The 27,213-nt window shown below is 44.2% G+C and overlaps 1 protein-coding gene across 3 annotated transcripts in view; it reads right to left on the bottom strand.

Annotated features, from left to right (window-relative positions):
- Positions 1 to 1,806: 1,806 nt before the first annotated feature.
- INO80 (INO80 complex ATPase subunit) overlaps positions 1,807 to 27,213 on the bottom strand; it is a 137,294-nt gene continuing 111,887 nt past the window's right edge. For 2 of the 3 annotated variants that reach the window (XM_024232717.3, XM_024232718.3), the window contains exons 29-36: positions 20,584 to 20,656; positions 10,786 to 10,944; positions 10,049 to 10,151; positions 8,301 to 8,389; positions 7,144 to 7,299; positions 6,709 to 6,868; positions 5,810 to 6,025; positions 1,807 to 3,389 (exon numbers count right to left, since the gene is read on the bottom strand). In XM_024232717.3, coding sequence (XP_024088485.1) covers positions 3,172 to 3,389; positions 5,810 to 6,025; positions 6,709 to 6,868; positions 7,144 to 7,299; positions 8,301 to 8,389; positions 10,049 to 10,151; positions 10,786 to 10,944; positions 20,584 to 20,656 — 1,174 coding nt within the window. In that variant the 3' untranslated portion in view covers positions 1,807 to 3,171. The remainder of the gene's footprint in view (positions 3,390 to 5,809; positions 6,026 to 6,708; positions 6,869 to 7,143; positions 7,300 to 8,300; positions 8,390 to 10,048; positions 10,152 to 10,785; positions 10,945 to 20,583; positions 20,657 to 27,213) is intronic. The other variant, XM_063716583.1, reaches the window with a different exon arrangement.

Here is a 27,213-nt window from a genome sequence, read left to right on the forward strand (position 1 = left end):
GCGCAGGAAGAGGCCAGAGGCCAGATAAGGGAGGCACCCAGCTTCCTCGGGGTCCTTTGATGAGGCAGTGGGCCTTCTTAGTACTTGGACACACAATTTCCTGACAACCAGAGGTCTCTGCTTTCTCTAGAACACAACCTGCCTTCTCCCTACCCCACCATCTAAGTGGTCTGAATGTGCACCATGAGGATGGCTGAACTGGGCACCCATGGTCAACACGCTGCCTCCCCAGTTGGGGGTTTCACGACTCTCTGGCAGTCTCAGAGAAGAGTGGGAGAGCAGCCAAACGGTCTCCATGCCCCCTGAGAGGGGCTTAGGAATTAGCTGAAAAAGATAACTGATCCAGGAGTCTGGTGGTCACAATAAAAGGACACAGGCACAGGAAACACTGAGTCCAGGGGTCACAGACTCTTCATGACATATTGCATCTTGATGGAGGCCACACAGGAGAGGGACAGTAGCAAATCGGAGGCCTTCTCTCATACCTAACATGCCCAACAAGAGGTGCTACCCAGGAAGAGATGGAGAAAATTATGAACAGACAGTTTTAAAATGAAAAAACAAAACAACAACAACAAAAATGGAGAAAACATATAAGGGATTGAATTTCCCTAGAAATGCTAGGATTTCATTTTCTGTCATCAGGTGTATTAAGCTGGGTAAGAGGAAAAATAAAGTAGTATTTCCTGCACAGGGCTTCCTGGCTGGGGTGTGGGCATATAAGCAAAGAGCAGAGATTTTTCTGCTTGGCAGGGCTGGAAGGCACCCTAGGGCCTTGTTATTCCAGGGGTAGTCCAAGGACTAGCAGCATGGCCATCACCTGGGATCTTGTCAAGAAACTCAGTCTCAAGCCTCAACCTAGACCTTCAGAAACAGAACTTGCATGTTATGATCTCAAGGTGATTTGTATGCGCATTAACACTGGAGAAGCGCTGCCTTAAGGGACGATTCAGGTTTCAAATTACTATTTTTTCTTATGAAAAATCTTTACATAGCATGTAAAGGCAGAGCTGCTTGGTTCTGATGTTGGTTTATTCTGTGTGAGGCCTTGGTCAAGTTCACCAGCAAGATAAACAAGATCCAGAGTATCTAATAATGCTACTTGATATCAATGAAGAAAGGCTGATCCCCGTGACTGTGATGGGCATCAGCTGCCCAGGAGCCAGCCCACCCTGACCAACAGCGTGCAGGGTAAGCAAGGCTAGGGAGGCCACACAGCCAGCATACTTGGGAACCGCATGAGCCCTTCCCAAAAGTGATACAAGAGCTTATCAGTGTTTCACCCAGTCAGAGAAATGCTGGCTGCCAGGCCAGGCTGGGAACTAGTGCTCTTTTCCCAACTATCACCAAGCTAAGTTTTCACAGCCTGGATGTCTCTGGCATCCTTAGGAATGTATTTCAGCATTTTCTTTCATGATTCTTAACAGTGCAGCTAACTTTGAGAACACTGTCACTATTAAGATGACCACTACGTAGCTCTGCTTAATGGCACCCAGGTCAACCCACCCACACCTCAGTCCTGGGGTCTAAGTCCTGAGTCATAAAGAGCCCATCATGGAGCCAAGGGCCTTGACCGCTGCATGTCAGACACTCGGTCAAGCCTCCTTTCTGATGGCCAGAGGCAAATTCATAAGCCCAATCAATTCTGCTACTGAGGAAACACCCACAGTCCACTCCTTGTCCCACCAACCCCTGTCCTCTCTGATCACAGGCGAGGGCTCTGCTTTCCCTGTATCCTGCCACATCCACCAAGGGCTCTAGTTTGCCTCCAAGGAGGGGCAGCTGCAAAGACCACAGACACCTCAATTTACATAAAATTATCTCACTCCATTTTATTTAAGATTTTTTTTTATCCAGTTAGTAAAAGGAAGATGTGTCTCTCTTTATACATATGTACAAGTTCAGTTATAAAAATAGACAGCACATTCAAAGAGAAAAAAGGCTTGGCATTTTTCTGATTCCCTCTAAATAGCATCTGTACACAGGAGTCTGGGTTTGAGCAGGGGAATCTTAATGATTTAAATTAAATGATTCCCCTATGCCCCCTACTCCAAAAAAAAGTTTTAAAAATCAATCTATCTAAACTCAATTCCGCGATTTTCAGGTGTGCAAATTAGAGGCTTGCCCGCCCGGAGGTACCTGCTCCACCACGGACATCAGGCAGGGGCAGGCAGAAACACTTCCCATGCAAACACTGCCCCTCTGTCTCTGCTGGAGGGCAGCAAGCTCAGGCTGGCCGGGCTGAGAGGGCCGGTGCCGAACCTGCCCCCTCCCTCCGCCCTCTTCACCTCACTCCTGCTGTCCCTTCCTCTCTCAGTGCAATATAGACAGTGCATACAGCCAAGCAGGGGGCTGAAGGGCATGAGCGGGGAGACTGTGCATTCAGGATGGGCAAAGGGGAGTCTGCAAGAGGGGCGGTGAGGCTGTCCTGCTGATTGAGGTGGCTCCTGGTCTCTTTACTGGCTTCTGGGAGTCCCCTGGGTGGAAGGTGCTACTGTTGCTGGTAGGATCTGAAGGTTCTCTTGGTGTGAACCATGCAGGACAGGGGAGGAATTGCTGGGAACACAACTGCCTGTGGATACACTTCCTCTAGCCTCTGTCATGCTTAGCAGCCTCCACCATCTCTCGCAGTCACTGCTCTCTTCAATGATGACACTCTGGCAAATGGGGTTCAGAGACCTGGGGAGCTGCCTGAAGACTGTGGACAACAGGTACACAATTTCCTCCCTTACTAGCCCTATGAGAAATCACAATCTTAAGAGAAATCTCTACCATGTAAGGCTCTTCACAGCACCTGCAGAGACTTTGCAAGGGATGTGTCAGAGCCGAAGAGTCGAATGGGGATGGAAACAGTGTGCCTGAGCATCTAAAGGGGGGTCTATGTCAGGCTTGCCCCGTGAGAGGTTTAAGACTTGGCTATGCAGTTCACTTGAGATGCAATGGGGCTGATCCCTGCCCTGTGCCTTCCTCCTATAGGCACCCCAGATGCTCCTGATGAGACACAGATGATAAAAGTGCTCACATCATCCACCTGCCTGTCCTTCCCCTGCTGGACATTTCCACTTCTGACTCAGGATGGAAGATGCTGCACAGGGCAAGCCATCCAAAGCCCACTGGCAGGTCAGGACTCTAGCCCTGGTTTGGTTGAAGGAAGTCAGAGGGCCCAGATGGTTACCATCCTCCAGAGGGGTTGGTGCCTTTGCCCTGTTTCCGGACCAGAGAGTCTGGGGCTAAGCTGCTGGTCACGTGGAGGTTCTTGGGAGTCCCAGGAACATTATTTCCCTTGCTCAAAGGGGAACTCAAAGGAGAAGAGGCGCTTGAAGGTCCAAAGTCAGCAAGGCCAGCAGGCCGAACAAGGGATGTCTGCAGAGGACTGCTGGCGGAGATTCCTGTGGGGACGGAGAGAGACAAGAACGTAAGCACCAGTCCTGTGTGAGCTTCCTTGGAGCCTGTGGCTTTGGTTACCAGAGTCTGAGGTGGAGGAGAAGTGGTGGGCAATTCCTCCCCGCCACTCCTTGCTAACTTCTTCTTGGCATGTCTGCTTGCTCTTCCTGTCAACTGTCTTTTCAGTAAGAGGGATAGATTTTTAAGAGCAAATGATACCTACCCAACCCTCTCCATACTACTTCATCCACAGATGGTAAAATGTTCATCTTGACCCTCTAGATAGAGCACACATTTTACAATCTGAGACACCAAAGTTACAGGATGAGAGCTGTAACTTACTAAGCACAAACAGGTTTTTCTTTTCTTCTTTCTTGGGACATCACGTGTGATGTTTCCTTTTCAATTTCATGCTCCTGCTACTCTCCAGTTAAGTCGGGCCAGAGGGTACAAGGCTGCCCACTCTCTATCCTGTGTCTATATTCATACAGTTCTCCTTGCGCTGGCAATGGCCACCCCTGCTCTCCAAGGCCTGTGTCACTTCAAGGGCATAGCTCAAATCCCCCATCTTCAGTGATGACTCCCTGGGCAACAGTGAACTTCCCTTTTTCCTACATGAGCCAAATCCACTTAACATGTGATAACACATCATCTAATATGATTCTTCAATTGTTTCATATGTACTGGTTTTACTTTCCAAAAAAGAATTCTAAGTCCTTGATAGGCAGACATGTCTCTCTCCTCATCCACAGTGGAACCGCAGGTACTCTCTGAACCACTCCTTTCCCTTGATTTCCATTTCCAGTTGCCAAGCACTGTTGGTTTTTCTTGTGCTGCTCTACCCCCTCTATCTCCCTCACCCTTCCTGCCCTCTGCTCAGTGCAGATTCTGAGGAGAAAACCTGATGAGTATATGCAATGCCCCAGCCACGGGTGAGACCCTGCCACGGCAGCCTTGACTACTGGCATGACTGTTGTTTTCCAAGGATGTGATAAGTTGGCAAAGGGCTAAGAAACACTGGGTGAGGCTATTATACTTCATATTTCCTCTATCATACTTCATATTTCCTGGAAGAACCAATAAATGAAAGCTGAGATTCCTGCAGTAGGAGAAAAGGCAAGTAAACTAACAATTACTAAGCAATTACTACACTCCAAGCACTTTCTATACAAGTATGCCTTTACTTGCTACAACTATGAGCTAATACTATGCCCACGTATTGAATGGGAAGAAAGGTCTGTAAGTGGCTCTCTCTTTCTCACCACACTCAAATGTCCTGTACTTTACAGCTACAATCATCCTTCACATATCACGGTCAAAACAGCCACTTTTTGTCTCAAACTGTCTGCAGCCCCTTGTCACACATCTGCTAAGCTCCTGCCCAGCAGGCCTCGCCATGTGTTTCCAACCTTGACTCCTACTGCTCCTCTTCAGTGGAACCTAACCTGCTCAGTGACCCCCAGTATGCCTTGGCCACTGCCAGCTCTCTGTCACCAGTCCAAATCCTTCCTCATTCTTCTCCTCCCTTTTGAATACAGACAGGCAACTTATCAGCAGGTCCACGGTTCCCTCTCCTCCTGACCTACAACCACCGTGGCTGCTTTCTTTTCATTCCCCTGTATTTTGCCGTGGATTGCTGTTAAGCGTACTGCATGCATGGTTTCCCCTTCTCATTGCTATCATACACTCAGGAGCAAGGTCCATGTGGAATACTCCTTTTTACATTTTTTATTTTTTGAGAGAGTCTTGCTCTGTCACCCAGGCTGGAGTGCAGTGACGTGATCTCGGTGCACTGAAACCTCCACCTCCAGGGTTCAGTCAATTCTTGTGCCTCAGCCTCCCAAGTAGCTGGGACTACAAGCGTGCGCCACCACGTCCCGCTAATTTTTTGTGTTTTTTGGTAGAGACAGGGTTTCATCATGTTGGCCAGGCTGGTCTCGAACTCCTCGCCTCAAGTGATCTGCCTGCCTCAGTCTCCCAAAGTGTTGGGATTACAGGTGTGAGCCACTGTGCCCGGCCCATGTGGTATACGCCTATGCATGCAGCAGGTGCCTCATATCTAGATGATAAATCACACAGCTGAATGAATGTTAACTATGCTAATTTGGATCACTAAAATGTGGATCTCAGAAATAAAAGCCTAGGAAGGAAACAAATCCCCAAAGCAAGAAAAATTCAGAATGTTTAAAGTAGTACAGTTCACAATTCAGTTCTCTCTTTTTACAACTACTTCCAATCCACAGACAGCCCTGTACCATCAGGAGGGCAAGGGGTGAGTCAACAGTGCTTATTACAAAGAAGAACCCCAATTGGGGCTCTAGGAAGAAAGCTCCCGGCTTGAGGGTTTCCTACATGTTCTACCTGACAGAATTTCTAGACTGTCTCTGACCAGAACAAAGTCTGCAGCCACCCTGGGCTTCTGTACCTTTAGACACGTTGTACCCGTATGCGGCATAGGCAGCTGCAGAGGCCGCTGCAGCCCCAGCTTTGGCTCCTGCCATTGCAGCAGCACTGCCTGCCGTGGACTTTCGGCTCCGGCCCTTCCCTGCTCCTTTGGCTGTGCTTCCTGAACCTTTGGGGCGGCCTCGGCTTCGGGCTGAGTGACCACGTCCTGCAGCTGGCATTTCCTGAATGGAAATTCCTGTGGGAACAAATGGGCCAAAACGGAAAAAAAAAAAAAAAAAAGTGAATCTCTCCAACATGTTAACATCACCTTCTCCTGACAGGGAAAGCGGGCTCTTAGGGCATTTGTTTTAGGACCCATGAGGAGGTCTATGTCTCCACTTAATAATGGCTAGACCACTAAGTCACACAGAATACTAAGAATTCTAAACAATGAAAACATCCTAACTCCGCAAGCTGCTTTTCATTCTGAAGAGTAGTTAAATTACTGAGTTTCCTCTTTAAATTTGTCCATTACAAAGGGAAGCGACTTGCTACCTGGGACTCATCTGCACACTCTAACGTGCTCTTGCCTTGGAGAGTCAAATTTTACCCTCGAGTTTTGAACCCAGAGCTCCCCAAGAAATGGCAGCAACACTAGGCCCCACACAGCAAAGTGAGGAAAGGCCCAGAAAAGCTAACATTAATTAAAAATTAGCAAAAATAATAGTGAATCTGAAAGTCGGGAATGACTAGAAAAGTTTTAGATCTTTATAAAGTTCTTATTTTGCTTTCCCTAAACCTCGTTTCTTCATTTCACTTGACAAAGCTATTGAAAGAATAAAAATACCATTATCCTAGAAGGAATCAGGACCTTACCCACAACCAAACCAGCGCTGGGCAATGGATCAGGCCCAAGCTGTACAAGACAGCAGCAATTACCATTCACGGTATCTGAGACGGAGCCTGTTATGGATGCGGGAGAGTTGGTAGCTCGAGACTGAGGGGCTGAGGAGGCTGGGTCATCCACAATGACCAGCATGTCACTGCTGCTCTCGTCCAGGGGAATGGAGCCAGTGTGCAGCTCACTGCTGATGGAGATCTAGAAGAGGAAGGGTTAAGATGATTACTACTCCCTGTGCTCACTGCCCATGGCCTTGCACCCAGCTAGGAACATGCTTCACAGTTGAGGCTGCTTTGGCTTCTGAGAAACCAACCTGTCTTCATTTGTTTTTCTCCTTACAGACCTCATGTGCAACCTACTTCAACAAGGCTGGAGAACTCCAGGAGAAGCAAAGACTGCCCAGCAGTGTGTCCCTGCCAGACGGTCAGGACACTCCTTACCGCTGTGATGCAGGCATCTAAAAGGAGCCTCACCTCACTGAAAGGGCTTGGCATGGCTGAGTCCACGCTAATGAAGGAGTCATCTCCGTCAGCAGAGAGGTTGGAGTTATCAGCCGAGGGAACAAATGGGATCACCAGGTTCACACCCTCTTTTCTCCTTTTCCCATCCAATTCATCTTCCTTTTTCTTCTGGGAACACACGGATAAACATGGAAAACGTGTGAGGATGCACCCCAAAAGAAAAGCGGGATTTGGGAAGAAAAGGATAACAGAACTTTTATTCTTTAGTTTATAAACTTCTCAATTAGCATATCTTTAATGAAGAAAAACTGCATAAGGAAGAAGGGATAGCTTAATAGGAGTTTATGTGTATTTCAGTCGAGTACTGTGGCACATGCCTGTAATTCCAACTACTTAGGAGGCTGAGGTGGGAGAACTGCTTGAGCCCAGAAATTGGACCCCAGCTCAAAAGAGAAAAAAAAAAAGAGCTTATGAATATCTGCCACAATAATAGAGTTTAAAGTTGGGGCAGTCACACTGAACCAGAGCCACACCAACCCTGATCCTAATGGGGCAAAGAGCCTCACCAGCTGCTGGCACATCCAGCACTTACTGAGGCTGACTGAATGCAGTCCCACAAAAGAGAGGGCCAATGCTTTCAATATATTTTCTACATATCTGTTTTTCTTTTTAAGACAAATTTTTAAGACAGTTCAAATCCTTGGTGTGAACTGGAGAAAAAGAGATGAACAGACATTTAGAAATAAGCCGGGGGTTTATTTTTCTAGTGACAGATGACACTGAGTGGTACACTAGCAGAATTATGGTAGGTTTTGGATCTCATGACCTCTTAGGCCCTTTCTAAGATTCTACGGAGCCTAATAATATAAGTAAGTAATGCCGATCTTAGTCACATTTTAGCCTTACACGCTTTGTAACAGCCCTGACAAATGGTTTCCATAATTAAACTGTGACCACTGTAAGGGTGAGTTTGTGTGGGGAGTACAGATCTACCAAGGCCACATTTCTCCTGAGCAAAGCATGAGTCAGCCCAGAAATGTAGCTGATCATACACAGCTGGAGCTTGATAGCAACCAGTAACCAAGATGAGAAGCCATGTACCCCAAAGCCTTTTTGGTAAGCACCCCAGGCCCCATTGGCCCCTATCTGCCATTCCAGGCTGGAGATACCTTCTCTGCATACTTTTCCCGCTTCCGCTTGCGCTCTTTCACTCGGTTGGTTTCCTCCTGTTGCCGTTTCTCTTCCTGCCGCAGCCTCACTATCAAAAAAATAAATTAAGACCTGATGAAGTACCTGTGGTAATCATAATCCTCACTCTCTTAATTAAGGTGGCCATATCCCCTGATGTTTATTTTCCAAGGTATCACTTCTATCTGTTTAAGGCAGATAACCAGTGGTTTTCTAACTTGGATTCTCAACTTTGGGTTTAAACCACACTCTATTTAAGTATTATGGGCTGGCTCGGTGTGGTGACTCACGTCTGTAATCCTAGCACTTTGGGAGGCTGGGGCAGGCTGATGGCTCAAGCCCAGGAGCTTGAAACCAGCCAGGCCAACATGGTGAAACCCCATCTCTATAAAAATACAAAAATTAGCCAGGCACAGTGGTACGCGCCTGGGTCCCAGCTACCCCAGAGGCTGAGTCGGGAGGACTGCCTGAGCCCAGGAAGTGGAGGTTGTGGTGAGCCAAGACTGCCACTGCACTCCAGTCTGGGCAACACAGCGAAACTCTGTCTCAAAAAAAAAAAATTATTATAGACCTTTCCTCATGTTATTCTTTTTCCCTTTTTCATTTCAGCCTTTTAATATCTCTGCTTTGCACACAATGAGCACGGCTGTAGAGTTCTGAAAGGTTTTAGAAGGTGCTGGCAAATGTGAACTTATTTTCTGCTGTAATGCTGTGGAAGGCTTCAGAGGCTCACAGGATGAATCTGAAACCCAATGCTCTCAAAAGCCAGAAAACACATGGGAGGAGGGTTTGTATGGTTACAGCTGCGTGCTTCTACAACTTTTCCATAAAAACATTTTTCTGGGCAGAAGAGCAAATTCACTACTGCTAAGGAGTCAGGTGCCTTCCTTGTGCAAGCTACATTATTTGAAGCCACATTTACCTTTAAGATACACAAAAATTTTGCCTTCTACTCCACAACGCATTTTTTTTTTTTTTTTTTTTTTGAGATGGAGTCTTGCTCTTGTTGTCCAGGCTGGAGTGCAATGGCACGATCTTGGCTCACTGCAACCTCCACCTCCCAGCTTCAAGGGATTCTCCTGCCTCAGCCTCCTGAGTAGCTGGGATTACACGTGCCCACCACCACGCCCGACTAATGTTTGTATTTTTAGTAGAGACGGGGTTTCACCAGGTTGGCCAGGCTAGTCTTGGAACTCCTGACCTCGTGATCCACCTGCCTCGGCCTCCCAAAGTGCTGGGATTACAGGTGTGAGCCATCTTGCAGTTTTTTTTTTTTTTTTAAAAGACGGAGTTTCACTCCTGTTGCCCAGGCTGGAGTGCAATGGCACGATCTCGGCTCACTGCAATCTCCACCTCCTGGGTTCAAGCAATTCTCCTGCCTTGGCTTCCCAAAGTGCTGGAATTACAGGTGCCCGCTACCACGCCCAGCTAATTTTTTGTATTTTTAGTAGAGGTGGGGTTTCACAATGTTGGCCAGGCTGGTCTCAAACTCAAACTCCTGACCTTGGGTTATCTGCCCACCTTGGCCTCCCGAAGTGCTGGGATTAGAGGCATGAGCCACCACACCTGGCTTACAACACATTCTTGTTTGGGTTTTTATATAAAATATGAGCACAAAAATACTTTCCCTAAATACAGCCTTTGGCGTTGCCTACCCTTGGCACACAGCCAAGTACCTCTTCCATTCTCAGATATGTGAGGGGAGTGTATAGAGGTTTAGAGTACGTACGTTTCTTCTCCAACTCTTCGTCGTCTAGAAGAAGACTAACCACCTCTTTGGGTTTCAAGGTATCTGGTTTGAAGTTCCCACCTGAAATCACCATCCGCTGAATCTACACCAAAGCAGATCAAAATGTCACCTCCAGGCATCCATTCCCTTATGGCAAATATCCAGAAAAAGATACACATCGTTCTCAACCCACTCCTCAGGGGAGGCCTCTGGTTTCCTATTTCTTTTTTTCCTCCCTTTTCATTTCAGTTCATCTGATTGGCTCATCCAGATTATTTGTCCGACAGAAGGAAAATGATAATTTCTTTGCTTGGACCTGCTAACTGCTAACTACAAAATCTAAGGCTACTGAATCAGGATGGAAAAAAACAAAAAATAACTAACAAATTTGGCATACAATTCAGAGGCAGATAAGCTGAGAGTACTAGCATAGGAACTCAAAAATGTCAATCCTTCTTCCACTGAATGCGAGAGGCCATTACTGGTGTCAGTCTCCACATGAACAACAGCTGGATCCAGGCTATGGAAACCATTCTAGGGTAAAGGGAATGAGGCATGGCCAGTGAAGTCAAGATTGCTATTGCATGGGACCTGATTTTATTTTCTATTCAGAAGAAATTGTAGTTTCGTCAGGACCAATGAAAGGCTAGAGAGTTTTAAATAGTCTCAATGCAGTCAATGTGGTTGGACTTTCTGTTTGCTCCACCAGTGTAGGAATTTCTTTCCCTTGCGCTTACCTCACTCTTCTCCTTGGCTCTTTGCAGAATGCGTTCTTCAATGGTGCCTTTACAGATGAGCCGGTACACGGTAACCTGCTTTGTCTGCCCTAAGCGGTGGGCCCTGTCCATGGCCTGCTGGTCCACAGTGGGGTTCCAGTCGCTATCATAGAAAATCACCTGCATAGAATATAGCAAAAACTGAAGCACTCTTAGGGAAGGACCCGAAATTCTGAGAGCAACCCAGCCAATTGTCTGTTTGCAATAGTTTGGCGTCAGTAGGGTCTGATTCGTTTCTATGATACTGAGCTAAGATACATCTTAGAAGATACAAAGCCGTTCCTTCACATGCCCTGAGCAAAAGATACACGCTCCTGTTTTATTTTTTTCAGTTTTCACTTAAAAAGAGAGTGGCAATAATATTAATAGTTAAAATGTAGTGTTTAGTACATTAATAACATTAACGGTTAACACTTATAGTGCATTGTTCTAAGTGCATTAACTCATTTAAATCCCAGAATTATCACTGTTATTTGTATTGAGAAAAAAAATCCCATAATCATCATTATTTAAATACTGTTAAGACTCACATATTTTGTAGTTTAGGAGAATGAGGCACAAATGAGCTAGACAATTTATCCAAGATCACATTGCCTAACAAAGCACCACTGCTCCCAACTATTCACAAGGCCGAGGTAGGAGGATTGCTTGAGTCTGGGAGGCAGAGGCTGCGGTGAGCTGAGATTGCACCACTGCACTCCAGCCTGGGTGACAGAGCGATACCCTGTCTCAAAAACAAAACAGGTGGCTCACACCTGTAATCCCAGCACTTTGGGAAGCCGAGGTAGGTGGATCACCTGAGGTCAGGAGTTAGAGATCAGCCTGGACAACATGGTGAAACCCCATCTCTACTAAAAATACAAAAACTAACCAGGCTTGGTGGCTCACACCTGTAATCCCATCACTTTGGGAGGCCAAGGCGGGTGGACTACTTGAGGTCAGGAGTTTGAGACCAGCCTGGCTAACATGGTGAAACCCCATCTCTACTAAAAATACAAAAATTAGCTGGGCATGGCAGTGCGCGCCTGCAATCCCAGCTACCTGGGAGGCTAAGGCAGGGGAATTGTTTGAACCTGGGAGGCAGAGGTTGCAGTGAGCCGACACTGCACCACTGCACTCCAGCCTGGGTGACAGAGTGAGCCTCCGTCTCAAAAAAAAAAAAAAAAAAAAAAAAAAAATTAGCCAGGTGTCGTGGCAGGCACCTGTGATCCCAGCTACTCAGGAGGCTGAGGCAGGAGAATTGCTTGAACCCAGGAGGCGGAGAGTGCAGTGAGCTGAGATCATGCCATTGCACTCCAGCCTGGGTGACAAGAGAGAAACTCTGTCACAAAACAAAACAAAACAAAACAAAACAAAACAAAACAAAACACTGGGGCTATCTTGGAAACAGGCATGGCTCTCCCTAGAATTCTCAGGCTCTCATCAACAGTCATTTACTAGCCCATGAATTCCCAGGATGGAATGTTTAAAGGGTTCTCTGGAAGTGACTTCTAGTTTGCTGAGCAACAAACAAATTAACAGCAAAATGTATCACCACTAAGTGATCCTAAAACAAACTCCTCGGTCCTCAACCCTTGAGGCTACCATCCAACATAGCTGACCAGTTCAAAATGGCCCTCATATCTCATGTGTTGTCCTTTATATCCAATCAAAAGTCACCAAATCCAGCCACTGCTTCAAAAATGAACCTGCCCTTTCTACAGTCCCACTGTTACCATTCTAGACCAGGCCCTCACAACCTACATCTAGATTAGCACTCTGTTACATCAGCAGGACTCTCAGATCTCAATCTCTCTCCTCTTCAGTCTACCTTGGCTACCACTGTGGGCCACTCCAGCTCTCTGCCAGTTACACACCTGCCTCAGCCTCCTGAGTAGCTCGGATCACAGGTGCCTGCCACCACGTCCAAACTCTCCTAAATAATCAGGCCCTGCTATAGAGAGCCAACTTTATTTCCTATTCTTTCCTAACACAAATATGCCCTTTCTCTTTAGTCAGATGGGTCTCTTCAGTGGTCCTGGCTTATAATACATTTGTGTACACCTCTTTTTGCTCAAGCTGTTTCTCTGAACTAGAATCCCAAAACTCTTCTTTATTGGTCCTTTCAGGTTTAGTTCAAGCTTCTAGGAAGCTCTCCCTGCTTTCTCTTGCCTATAATAATGTCTCCTTTTCTTTTCTTATCCCTATTCCCCCTGGATTCCTATTAGAAATAATAATGGCTAAAATTTGTTGGGTACTTATGAGCCTGGGACTAGTATGCATATATATCTCACTGAATTCTCAAAAAAAAAAAAAAAAAAAAAATCCTATGTCTATCCTCCATCTTACAAGCAAGGAAGAGACTGGTCTGAGATCATAGCAAGGGGCTGGGGTGGGGAGTGACCTAACAGTCTCCCTCCACAACCTACAGTAGTAACAAAACTTGGCATTGCCTGCCTACCTTGGTCCAAGTCCCCACTTAATCACTAACTTCTATGGTGTCAATTATTTCATGTGTACTATTTGAAAGAGTGAGTCATCTTTCTTGAAACTGTTTCTCTCTGTCTCTCTCTTTTTCTTTTCTGAGACAGGGTCTTGCTCTGTCATCCAGGCTGAAGTACAGTGGCATGATCTTGGCTCACTGCAGCCCCAAACTCATGGGCTCAAGCAATCCTACCATCTCAGCTTCCCAAAGTGTTGGAATTACAGGTATGAGCCACTGCACCTGGCCAAAATGGTTTCCCTCCATTTTTAGCACAGGTTAGAATCCTTGGGAAGAACAATGTAAACTGCTGGCCAAAGAAAGTCACTGTGAAAGCTTATTGTTAATCTAGTGTCCTGCAAACCTAAGATTTAGAAGTGCACAATGCTTGTTGCCTCTAGAGGAACTTAACAAACCTGACCACACGACATTTTGGAGTTTCAAAGAGGACATATGAACTTCCAGAAGACCAAGTTTGAACTTTCAGGGAGAACAGAGCTAACAAAAATGAAGACCTTCAGTTGGACTAGAGGATAACATTACTTGCCCAGTGTACTTTTTTTCATCTTTTTTTCTGGTTCATGTTGTCCCATGATGCCCAATGTATTTAAAATGACCACACATGAGGAATTTGAGGGCTGATGCCACACCCAAAAGACAGTATCTTGAGCTGTCTAAGCTTGAGGCTATGGTTCAGCATGAATTCATAATGTGGGGATGTGGGTGGTGGAGGTGGGTGGAAGGAGAGCCATATTATGAATTGTTTCATAGGTACTGTCTTAACATTCACATTTTTTCCTAGAAGACCCAGTGGCAACCAAACCTGACTCAACTTGTGTTCTTTTGAGCTCATGAACAATAAGATTAAGGCCTAAGGAGATGGGTTTACAATCTTAACTTCAAAAATCTCCAAATATGAAAGATATTTATCCTTTAAATGGATTCCAAGAGGTGGGGAATTTGGGAGGAAAAGAGAAAAAAACAGGATTGTTTAGAAAAATACTTATGCAGCGGAAAATATGAAATACGTACAAACTAATAGGTTAAGAACAAGAGTGACAGAACTAAAAACCAAGACAGATGTATGGTTACCATCTAATCTAACACTGAATTAACCATGATGTGAACTGGAGGGAGTGGTGAGGGAGACAATGCACCACAGTGGGACAGGGATGATGCCTATATTTGGCAGTCGGGTTTATGGAGCTCAGTGAGACATTCCAGAAAAAAACAAGTAACAATTAAAGGATTAGAACAACTGATTTAACTAGGAAAGATTAAGGCAAGTCAATCCACAAAGCGTGGCCCAGCAATGACTAAGGAGAAACAATAGTCAATGCCTTCATGACATTGTGAACACCAAGCAGGGCAGGCACAGGGGAAGAGAGGTGAGAGTTACCATGCAGTAGAGGGGCCTGGCTGTATAGGTCAATGAGAAGGAGTTTCAGGGGATGAGAGAATGAGATTTAAAACAGGAATATTTCTTTCTTTCTTTTTTTTTTTTGAGATGGAGTCTTGCTCTGTCGCCCAGGCTAGAGTGCAGTGGCAAGATCTTGGCTCACTTCAAGCTCCACCTCCCGGGTTCACGCCATTCTCCTGCCTCAGCCTCCCGAGTAGCTGGGAGGGACTACAGGCACCTGCTACCATGCCCGGCTCATTTTTTGCATTTTTAGTAGAGACGGGGTTTCACTGTGTTAGCCAGGATGGTCTCGATCTCCTGACCTCGTGATCCACCAGCCTTGGCCTCCCAAAGTGCTGGGATTACAGGCGTGAGCCACCATGCCCTGCTGAAACAGGAAAATTTCTAGAAGAACAACGGGGAAAAGTTGGACCAACACTTGGAGGGTGGAGCTTTTTCTCCCAAGAGAATGAGCAGAGGTTCGGCCCCTGCAGAGGGCTAAAAGCTGTCCTGTGAGACAGGATTTCTTGAATCTCTGCAAAGGAAGAAAAGCTCTTCATTCTCACTACACATAAGCATTTAAAACAGGTCTGACACAGAAACACAAACAGTGCAGTTTATAACAACCCCTTACTAAACAGAGTCAAATGCAAAGATAACCCTACTTCAGGAAGCATATACAGTGACACAGTAAAAGGTAGCTGCCATACATCTTTTGCTAAAACCATGTTTTTACTAACAGAGTAGGCCAGATAGAGTCCCACTATTTATAAATACATTTTTACATATGCATTCTCAATCATAAGACATTAGGTTTTTCCTGACATTTTTAGGTTGATTAATCTCTTCCTTGTCCATAAATGGTTCTGGGGAAATCCCAAAGCTAAATAAATCTCAGGGCAAAGGAAAAATGCCAGACAAGCAGCTAACCCTACTGTTTCTCTAGCAACACACACACAGTATATCCTCGGAATTAATTTCAATCTTGCTGTCTCATTTTTCTAAGAACTATTCCAGAAGCTTCTGATTTACAAGTGAATCCCCAAGCCCTTCCCCCAAAATTAAAATGTAAATTATTTCAGAATTCAGAAATCAGAGTATTCAGAGGCTTTCTCTTTTTTTCTTGAGACAGGGGCTCTCTGTGTTGCCCATATTGGAGTGCAGCAGCACAATCACAGCTCACTGTAGTCTTGACCTTCTGGGCCCAAGCAAACCTCCCACCTCAGCCTCCCGAGTATCTGGGATCACAGGCATGTGCCACCATGCCTGACTAATTTAAAAAACTTTTTTGTACAGATGGGGTCTTGCTATGTTGCCCAGGCTGGTTTCAAACATCTGCCCTCAAGCAATCCACCCACATCGGCCTCCCAAACTGCAGGGATTACAGGCATGAGCTACCATGCCCAGCCTAGAGCCCCTTTCTGGCCTTCAGGATGAAAAAAGAATTCCTACTCTTATTCCTCTACTTATGGATCAGAGGCCTAGGCCTACTTTGCTTCTTTGTGGCTGGCAGGACGCTCTTTACTCCTACAGGGCAAACTATGTGAATCTTGGAAGCAAGGTGCAGATCTCTCTTTAAATCTGCTTTTTTTTTTTTTTTTTTTTTTTAAACCATTTAAATGAACAACCAGAGAAACTATTCCTTAAGAAACCATAGACTAAACCTGAGATAGGCAAGCTGAGAAGAGAAACATACTTTAATAAAATGAAATTATACTAGACCTTCCCAGGTGACCTCATACAGCCTCATGGTCTTAAATACCATCTACAACCTGATGATTTGAAAATACACCTTTAAGGCCAGGAGTGGTGGCTCACGCCTGTAATCCCAGCACTTTGGGAGGCGGAGGCAGGCAGATCACCTGAGGTCAGGAGTTTGAGACCAGCCTGGCCAACGTGGTAAAACCCCGTCTCTACTAAAACTATAAAAATTAGCTGGGAATGGTGGTGCCCGCCTGTAGTCCCAGCTACTTGGGAGGCTGAGGTGGGAGAATCACTTGAACCTGAGAGGTGGAGGTTGAAGTGAGCCGAGATCAAGCCACTGCATTCCAGCCTGAATGACAGAGCAAGACTCTGTCTCAAAAAAAAAAAAGAAAGAAAAGAAAGAAAAGAAAATAAAATACAGCTTTAACCCTAATCTTTCTCCTGAACTTCAGACTCTGCTGCCTGGGTGACATTGCCACTTAACATCTGATATTCCTAACTGATCTTCCTGTTTATGTCTCCTTGTAGCACTTCATTTTTTTCTCCCACTCTAAACAGAAGCTAGAAGGATGCATTTAAAACTCAAACCAGATCATGTTACTCCTCTGTTCAAATTCTTGCAATTGCTCCCCATCTCAAAGTCCTTACCACGGCTACTAAACCCTATATGATCTGCTTCTGCAATAGCCATCTCATACTACTCTCCCCATAGTTGATTCTGTTCTACCCGCTCTGGGCTGCTTCCTTTTGCTTGATTATGCCAGGGCTTTGCACTTATCTCCTCTGCCTGGAATGCTCTTCTTTCTGCCAGGTATATGCTTAGGTTGCCACCTTTCTTCAGATCTTGGCTCAAATGTCACCTTATCAGAGATGCCTTACCAATCCATATAAAACAGCAACCCCTGATCATTCTCATGCTACCACTCCTTACCTGATGAATTTTTCTTCATAGCATTCATATTATCAGCTTTTTGTTTGTTTGTTTTTGAGATGGAGTCTCGCTCTGTCACCCAGGCTGGAGTACAGTGGCACAATCTTGGCGCACTGCAACCTCTGCCTCCCAAGTTCAAGCAATTCTCCTGCCTCAGCCTCCCGAGTAGCTGGGACTACAGGTGCCCACGACCACGCTCAGCTAAATTTTTTTGTATTTTTGTTAGAGACAGGGTTTCACCATATTGGCCAGGCTGATGTCGAACTCCTGACCTTGTGATCTGCCCGCCTCCGCCTCCCAAAGTGTTGGGATTACAGGCGTGAGCCACTGCGCCTGCCCCCATATTATCAGTATTTTTTCCATTTCTTTATGCTTTGTCTACTCTCCCGCCACTGGAAATGTAATTTATAGTAACTATGAAGATAGAAATGGAACTTCTGTTTTGTTGCATGCTGAATTCCTAGTGCCTAAAACAATGCTGGGCCCTTGGTGGATGCTCATTAAACATTTGTTGAATGAATGAATGAATGAATGAATGAATGAATGAACAAATGAACAAACTGTTCCAGGTACTAGAAATACAGACTTTTTTTTTTTTTTTTTTTTTTTGATATGGAGTCTCACTCTATTGCCCAGGCTGGAGTGCAGTGGTGCAATCTTGGCTCACTGCAACCTCCGCCTCCTGGGTTCAAGTGATTCTCCTGCCCCAGCCTCCCGAGTAGCTGGGACCACAGGCATGCGCCAGCACATACGGCTAATTTTTGTATATTTAGTAGAGATAGGGTCTCACCATGCAGGCCAGGCTGGTCTTGAACTCCTGACCTCAAGCCATCTGCCCACCTCAGCCTCCCAAAGTTCTGGGATTATGAGCATGAGCCACCGCGTTCAGCCTAGAAATGCAGACTTTTGACTTCCTTCCATTGTTGAGGCCAAAGTCTAGTATGTAAAATAATTACTTACAATGTATTTTGATTAACTTGAATAAAGGGAGGGGCTGGGGAAGGAATACTGACACCTGAATGGGGTTTTAAAGAACAAACAGAAGTTCACCAGGTGGAAGAGGGGACTCATGGGAGGATGACTTAGGCTGAGGGAACAGTTTATCCAAAAGTGTGATATGGCATGGTGTGTTCAGGGAACTAGAAGTCAATCATTATTTCTGGAATATAAAATTTGGAAGGGAAAGTGGTCTGATAATTAGGCTGTAAAGGTAGATAAAGGACATACATGAAGAGCCTTATACTTTATTTTATAATTGATGGAGAATTCCTGAAGAGTTTTAATCAAAGGAGTAGCATGATTAATAAAGGGCAGAGAGAAACTAACAGAGTACCAGCATAGCAAAGAATGGATTTGGATCAACAGATATGAAGCCGGGAACTGAGAGTGGAGTCCAAAAGACCAGCTGGGACAAAGTGATGAATCTTGTACTCGCATTGAGAGTATGACTATGCTGAAATTCTTAAAAGATACAGAGAGCAGGGAACCAAGAGATAACAAGACGAAAGGCAAGTTTCTACTATCTGATATGGTAGAAACTATGTGATATGGCTCAAGTGAGCCACCACATCAGAGAACCCACAGGAACAACATATGCCACACTGACAGCCCTCCCATAGTATGACAGATGCTGATGATGTACAGCTACTCAGCAATGCCTCCAGTGGCCCTCAGGTGCTCATGTCCTGCCGTACCTGGTTAACTGAAAGTTTAGATGCCAAGGAAGGTGCATCCTATAGTTGCTATTACAGAATGTGTAGTATCAGATTAGTGAGAGAGAGAGAGAGAGAGAGAGAGAGATATTCCCCCTGCTGCTGTGAATCTATTCAAGCCTCTACACTCCTGTACCTCATTTCTCCACTACCCTCATGAGTTTGCTTTCTCCTCACAGTTGTGGGGATTTTGATGTTCTATATGTCAGAGAGGCACCATGATAGTTACATTAAGTGCCATTTTTAGAGTCATGCCTTTTATAAAATAATTTCCCATTTACGTATTTTTAAATCTCAAAGTTACTAAAATTCCTATTAAATATATTTGAATCTTAGGAATAATTTTGAGATTCAAAAAGAATCCTCTTCTCTTTTTTCTTTTTGAGACAGTCTCACTCTGTCGCCCAGGCTGGAGTGCAGTGGCACGATCTTGGCTCACTGCAGCCTCTGCCTCCCGGGTTCAAGCGACTCTCCTGCCTCACCTCCTGAGTAGCTGGGACTACAGGCACTTGTCACCACGCCCGACTATTTTTTTTTTGGTAGAGACGTGGTTTCACCATGTTGGCCAGGATGGTCTTGATCTTCTGACCTGGTGATCCACCCGCCTTGGCCTCCCAAAGTGCTGGGATTACAGGTGTGAGCCACCACACCCAGCCAGGAATCCTCTTTTCTTCACCCTTTCAAACACTGAAGCATTCCTGCAAGGAGACTGGGTAGGAAAGAGTGGATAATTTGTTGGAATATCTTCTCTACTTTATTTTTGAAATTACCCTTTTCATTGCTCTCCAACCACCTTTTGAAGTTCAGGATACAAAAAATGGGTTTTTCCATTAATGGAATAATGCATAAGAGTAACCAAACAATCCTTTCTGATTATAGCTCCTAAAACAAATCTGGATGGACTGATTTTTTTTCCAGTCTGTTTTCCCTGATGTACCCTAAATGTCTCCAACAGTATCAGACACATAGTAGGCATTAGTGAAATATTTGTCAAATGAATGTGTAAGAAACTTATTCAGGCGAGGCGCAGTGGCTCACACCTGTAATCCCAGCACTTTGGGAGGCTGAGGCAGGTGGATCACTTGGGCTTCAGAGTTCAAGACCAGCCTGGGCAACATGGCGAAACCCCATCTCTACAAAAAATACAAAAATTAGCTGGGCATGGTGGCGCATGCCTATAGTCCAGCTACTTGGGAGGGTGAGGTGGAAGGATCACCTGAGACTGGGGAGTTTGAAGCTACAGTGACCCATGATCATGCCACTGCACTCTAGCCTGGGCGACAGAGTGAGGCCCTGTCTCAAAAAACAAAAACAAAAAAAGTATTCAAAGAAAATGAATAGTAAAGTCCGTAAGGAAAGCTAAAATACTCTAGTTCCAGTCAAAGAGCAACTAGAGTCTTTTAACACAAGCGGCAAAGAAATAAAAAGTTTGCAAGTTTGTGACACAAAAGCAAAGGGTAAAACAAACTGAATGCCATAGTAGAAAAACCTGCACAGTAGGTTTCATAGTAGAAAACCTGCATATCTAGTTGATTGTGCTCTCATTACTTACTGTGTCTGCAGCAGTGAGATTGATACCCAGTCCTCCAGCTCGTGTGCTTAACAGGAACACAAAGATGTCATTCCTGCAGAAAAGGGAGAGATACGTTAAAGGAAAAACTGAAAAGAAAAAATGGCATGTATCAAAAGAGAGAGATCTCTGAATACAGAACATAAAGTCTAGGACTAAAAAGAGTTTTGGTGGTTACCTAGGCCTGACTAATATTTCTGTAAAGCATTATACAATGTTGCTCTGTTGTTACAACCAAACATGGAGGTCATCTTCCAATTTGCAGATAAACTTTTGCTGCCCACTAATAGATGACTGATAGGCAACACAAGTATAAACATGTAGCAAATATAACAGAAAAATGTTACCATAGATGTACAGACCTCTCTCACTGTCACATTTTTAAATCAAACCATTCCTAGTTCATATAGAGGGGCCAAGTAAATTAGTACTTCCTGGTTTTCTCTAAGAATCATGACTTATAATAGTTTGGGGACTAATGTTATTATTCCAAAGCACTCTTTTTTTTTTTAGACGTAGTCTCGTTCTGTCGCCCAGGCTGGAGTGTAGTGGCACGATCTCAGCTCACTGCAACCTCTGCCTCCTGGGTTCAAGCAATTCTCCTGCCTCAGCCTCCCAAGTAGCTGGGACTACAGGTGTTCGCCACCACAGCTGCCTAATTTTTTATATTCTTAGTAGAGACGGGGTTTCACCATATTGGCTAGGCTGGTCTCAAACTCCTGACGTCGTGATCCGCCCGTCTCGGCCTCCCAAAGTGCCGGGATTATAGACGCGAGCCACCGTGCGGGGCCCCAAAGCACTCATTTTAAGATGAAGAAAGTTGAGTCCCAGAAAAATGACTCAAAGAACTAAGACCCAGGCCATGACTTTTACGTGCTAACTTGAATTTAGGATCAGTCCATGAAGACAGGCTGGAATTAAGTACTTTTGGATGAATGCCAACACACCCCTTACATACAAATAATTAAATATGGTTTTCTCAGTTTCCTTCTACTTCCTATGTTCTTTCAAAGAAACACTGAATTACAAATAAACCAGTAGGTATCACTGTCACTCACTCGAGCAACAAATATTTACTGAATGTCTTCTGGGAACAAGCCCATACCAGATCACAAAGGACAGGCTTTTTTTTTTTTTTTTTGGAGATGGAGTCTAGCTCTGTCACTCAGGCTGGAGTGCAGTGGCATGATCTCGGCTCTCGGCTCACTGTGACCTCCACCTCCTCGGTTCAAGCAATTCTCCTGCTCCTGCCTCTGCCTCCCGAGTAGCTGGGATTACGGGATTACAGGCGCCCGCCACCATGCCTGGCTAATTTTTGTATTTTTAGTAGAGATGGGATTTCACCACGTTGACCAGGCTGGTCTCCTACCTCAGGTGACGCACGTGCCTCAGCCTCCCAAAGTGCTGGGATTACAGGCGTGAGCCACTGTGCCCGGCAGAACAGGCTTTTGACTAGAACAGGCTTTTGACTCTTATCTACATACACACACACACACAAATAAGGGCTCAGTTTTAGCCCAGTTCATACAGATCACATAAATATATCTTAAGATTATCTTGCATCTTCATATTCCTGACACCTCAGGCTATTTTCCAGAATATCTCTAAGGAAAATTGATTGCATTACACTGGTGAGCAAACAGGACAGTCCTTTTAAGTTAAGTTGTTAATCCCTTTTTTTTTTTTTTTCGTTTGTAGTGGGGAATCCAACTGGAAATTCATTTAGATTAGTGTTATTCAAAGTGCAGGTCACACCTATCATTGGTCATGACATCAGTTTGGTGCTTTAGATGGCATTAAAGAAAGAAATTAATTAAAGAAAGAAAAAGATTAGAAAATATTCTAATGCATTACAAGTCATAACGGTAAGTAATGTTTTGTGAAGTTTCAAATATAGAATAAAGGTACTAAAATCACAGCGTAAAATTAATTTTATTTTGTAGATTCCAGTAAGGAAACAACAAAAAACAAACAAAAAAACCACCAGAAACAAACATACTGACATCAGGATGCTCTCATCCCTTCAGGCTATTCTTCCTTAGTAAAGTCACTTGACTGCTGACAGTCTGTTTCCTGGACTATAAAACGAAGATGCTATGAATACTGCTGAAGTGACTAACTGATGACGTATCAATGTCAAACATAAGTATCGGTGAAAGAACTATTTTGAAATAAACATCCTGGTTAATCACTAAGGTAGGTATGTCATGTACAAATCTGCCCATTATTTGCATTGAATTAAACACAACTTTCCTACAGAGGCATGGATAACAGACCACGGGTGGCGGTCTCTCAGTGATTCCAAATGCTTCGTGCTCCCATGAAAGTTCTACTAGCTTATCCTTAAATTTTATCACAAAGGTTAACATTTCGTAATTTTATTTATTTAATTCATAAAACGCCATCTTTATGATTAAATTGTGTAGTGTAAACCAAAAAGTTGAAGGGCATCTGCCAGTTTATAAACACATTTTCCCACAGAGACGGGATGATGTAAATGGAAGGAGGCAGGGTATCTCACAGGCCCAAAGAAGAGTATTTAACCACAATAAGGCTTCAAATAAAAACTGATTGAGCTTTTTAGGGCCGTACTAATCTCTAGAAGGCTGAGGTGTGAGGATCACTTGAGCCTAGGAGTTCGAGATCAGCTTGGGCAATACAGAAAGACCCTGCATCTACACAAAAATTTTTTTTTAAAAATTAGCCAGGCACGGTGGCACACACCTGCAGACCCAGCTACCTGGGAGGCTGAAGCAGGAGGATCATTTGAGCCCAGGAGTTCAAGGATGCAGTGAGCTATATATCACACCAATGCACTCCAGCCTAAGCAACAAAGTGAGATTCCATCTCTTAAAAAGGATAAGCAATCCTTCCCACTTCCGCACTGAGAAGACTGCTCTTGCACCATACATCTTCCTCTCCTGCTTTGGTGGGTACAAAGGCAAGGAATACCTGCGTGAGAGTTGATGGAGTCATCCAATGGCTGGGACTTTTTTTGTTAATTCTTGAGGAGACCCAAAATATGAGCATGGGGTAGGCGTCAGGGAACGAGTACAGGGTGGGAGTATGGGGGACTGGTGGGAAAAGACAAGGCATTTGAGAAGTATAACAAAATAAAGTATTAGAAGCAAAAAGATAAGAAATTTCTGGCCAGGTGCGGTGGCTCATGCCTGTAATCCCAACACTTTGAGAGGCCGAGGTGGGTGGATCACTTGAGGTCAGGAGTTCAAGACCAGCCTTGGCAACAGGGCGAAACCCTGTCTCTACAAAAATCAAAAAATTAGGTGGGTGTGGTGGTACGAGCCTGTAGTCTCAGCTACTTGGGAGGCTGAGGTAGGAGAGTCACTAGAGCCTGGGAGGTCAAGGATGCAGTACCTTGTAATTGCTCTACTGTGTTCTACTGCACTCCAGAGCCTGGGTGACAGAATGACACCCTGTCTCAAAAAAAAAAAAAAAAAAGAAAAGAAAAGAAAAAGAAAAAGATGGGTAATTTCCATAGTCTGTATAGCCAGAGGTTAGTTCAGATGTAATCACTTACAAATAGGGGCTATATACAGAAGAACACTAGTGAAAGAAATGTAGATAAAAATAAATTAGTAGAAAAACTTAGAAATACAATGGTTTCTTTTGGATATCAATTATGTATTGAAAAGATGGCTTGTGATGATGAGGTAGATGAATTCAATGTAATTTTATCATATTGTAATAAAAAATAAGAATTGCAGAAAGCTTGGGTTCTTATAATCAAAGAAATTAGTTCCTACCATGGACTATACTGCTGTAAAAAACCAAAGTATCTAAATCAAACTACTAAGAAGTTCCTTTCTACTGAATAACGCTATAATAGTATTGATAATGTGAATTAACATTTTAGGGGCTCTGACTAAACAGGAGAAAACAAAATCCCAGAAGGCAACATGGTGGTCTGGGTGCCCTCTCTAGGAGGCTGAAAAGGCATCTCAACTCAGGGTCTCTTGGAACAGACCTTAAAGACCAGGCATCTGGCTGGTCTGTAAAGGGGCCTGTAAAACCACACAGCAAAGACATGTGTAGGTCTCGCTCTCACTCTTCTTTAATAACCCACTGAGGTGACTTTGCACCAACATACCCAAATGGTGCTAGGCACATAGCTGACTGCAGTAAAGGCTTGTTGAATGACTGAAAAAGAACCACAATGAAAGACAACTGTGAATCTCTACAACACTCACAAAGAAAAAATCCATGCTACAGTCACTTTTTCCTCATGTTTTCCAAAGAGTCACACTGAGTGGCCAGATAATGGGGAGAGGATCCATTTGGTAAAGGTCATGGGTTAGGAGGAAGGGAAGCAAAGGCCAAGGCACCACAGAGCAAAGACCTTGTGAATGGCTTCTAGGATCATGCACTGGTCACATGCTCTGAATGTTGCCCCGTCAGGACATCCTGGCCAAACAGTCTTTAGTCTCAGTCAGACTTTTTCCTGGAAGGATCCTTCATAAATAAATCTTGTATGAAGGGAATGTAAATGGCTTTTTATAGGCGTTGTTGTTTACTCTGGCTGACCTTTGAGCCACAGGGCTTTCCAGTTGAAACTGCAATTTTTTCTTTTGATGTCCTTCATTAACAATAATTAAAATATTTGGCAAGGAGTGCTTGTGTCCAAAAACACCTGTCTTTTTCTCTATATCAGGCGATTGCAGTCACTCAAATTTATAAGTTGAGCATTTTCCGCCCTTTGGAGGGGTCAGCATATGCATAGTCCAGATTCTACACATGAGAAATAGATTACTTCTTTGCCATAATCCCAACTCTAAGCATCCAGTTTGTAATGTAGGCAGGGATCAGAAGGAGACTTTAGTCTCTTTTTCCATTTTGCCTAATATTAGATAGAGGGTGTTAAAATGATGGTTACCCAAATGTTGACTCTAAATAACATTCACTGTTACCTAAGTAATTCTAAGTTGTAGAGTCTGAAGGCTCAAGCAAGATTTCCTAATAAAAGCTGTGAAAAATTACATTTTTACTAAGTAAAGCCAAGTAAAATTTAATGGTGAAAATGCCATTCTTTTAGAGCTAAACTTTTCAAAATCATTGTGCACTACTACTGGGACTGCCCAAGTAATTCTGCTTCCCAAGTTAAGTAAGATATTTCAGAGGTAGTAAGTTATACACCTCCTGATTTTTTTCCACCACAAAGGTACTGCAAAATATTCTGAGCCCTGGGTCTCACAGCTCAGTTTTCTAATAATTGGGTAAGCCAGGAGAATGACTGCGGCTCTAAAACTCAGAAGCCCAAATCACTAGAAGTCAACATACTACAGCTCTGGCTGGGGTTTATATTATCAGAATTTTCTACAAAGAAATATACATAGTCTTAAATGTTCTTATCCTTTCACTCAGTAATTTCCCATGTTTGAATCTATGCTAAGATAGTAATCTAAAATAGTGACAAAGCTTTATACACAAAAATATTCACTCAACATTTCTAGTAGATATTTCTATTCAATAGTAGAAAAGTGGTATATATACCCAGTGTAACAGAATAGTGATCATTAAAAATGTTGTCGGCAAGGCTAGATGCGGTGGGTCACGCCTGTAATCCCAGCATTTTGGGAGGCCGAGGCAGGTGGATCATGAGGTCAGGAGATTGAGACCATCCTGGCTAACATGGTGAAACCCTGTCTCTACTAAAAATACAAAAAATTAGCCAGGCGTGGTGGCGGGCGCCTGTAGCCCCAGCTACTCGGGAGGCTGAGGCAGGAGAATCGCTTGAACCCGGGAGGTGGAGGTTGCAGTGAGCCAAGATCACGCCACTGCACTCCAGCCTAGGTGACAAAGCGAGACTCCGTCTCAAAAAAAAAACAAAAACAAAAACAAAAGTTGTTGGCAAAGGCTTTTTAATGATATATGAAAATGGTTATGACAGAATATTAAGTAGAAGAAATCGGATACAAAATCCCACCTATAATATAACAGTATAAATATAACCCTATACATATGTTAAAGACTAGAGGATATACCAAAATGTTAACAGTAGTGGGATTGTGAGTGATTTTTCTTTTTTTTTTCTTTTTTTTTTGAGACAGAGTCTCGCTCTGTCACCTGGGCTGGAGTGGAGTGGTGGATCTCTGCTCACTCTAACCTCCAACTCCCAAATTCAAGTGATTCTCCTGCCTCCAACTCCCGAGTAGCTGGGATTACAGGCACCCACCACCATGCCTGGCTAATTTTTGTATTTTTAGTAGAGACGGGGTTTCACCATGTTGGCGGGCTGGTCTCGAACTCCTGACCTCAGATGACCCGCCCACCTCGGCCTCCCAAAGTGCTGGGATTACAGGCGTGAGCCACTGTGCCTGGCCTTTATTTTCATCTTTAAATATTTTTCAAATTTTTCTCAATAGGCATTTCATTACAACCTACAAAGGCCCCAACTGTTACTGAAGAAAAACAAAACATTACTGTTAAAAAGATCCTTAAATGTACAGTATCAAATATACTAGTAGAAAATAAACAAAAACAGTATCAGGTGAAATACCTATTACTTAATGGCTTTTCTCATAACTCACAAAGCATGCCACCCCATACCAGTGTGCCCACCTCACAAATATACTGGCATGACTGGAGAAAATACAG

Source organism: Pongo abelii, chromosome 16 (genome assembly GCF_028885655.2).
Source record: "Pongo abelii isolate AG06213 chromosome 16, NHGRI_mPonAbe1-v2.0_pri, whole genome shotgun sequence".
Taxonomy (NCBI): domain Eukaryota; kingdom Metazoa; phylum Chordata; class Mammalia; order Primates; family Hominidae; genus Pongo; species Pongo abelii.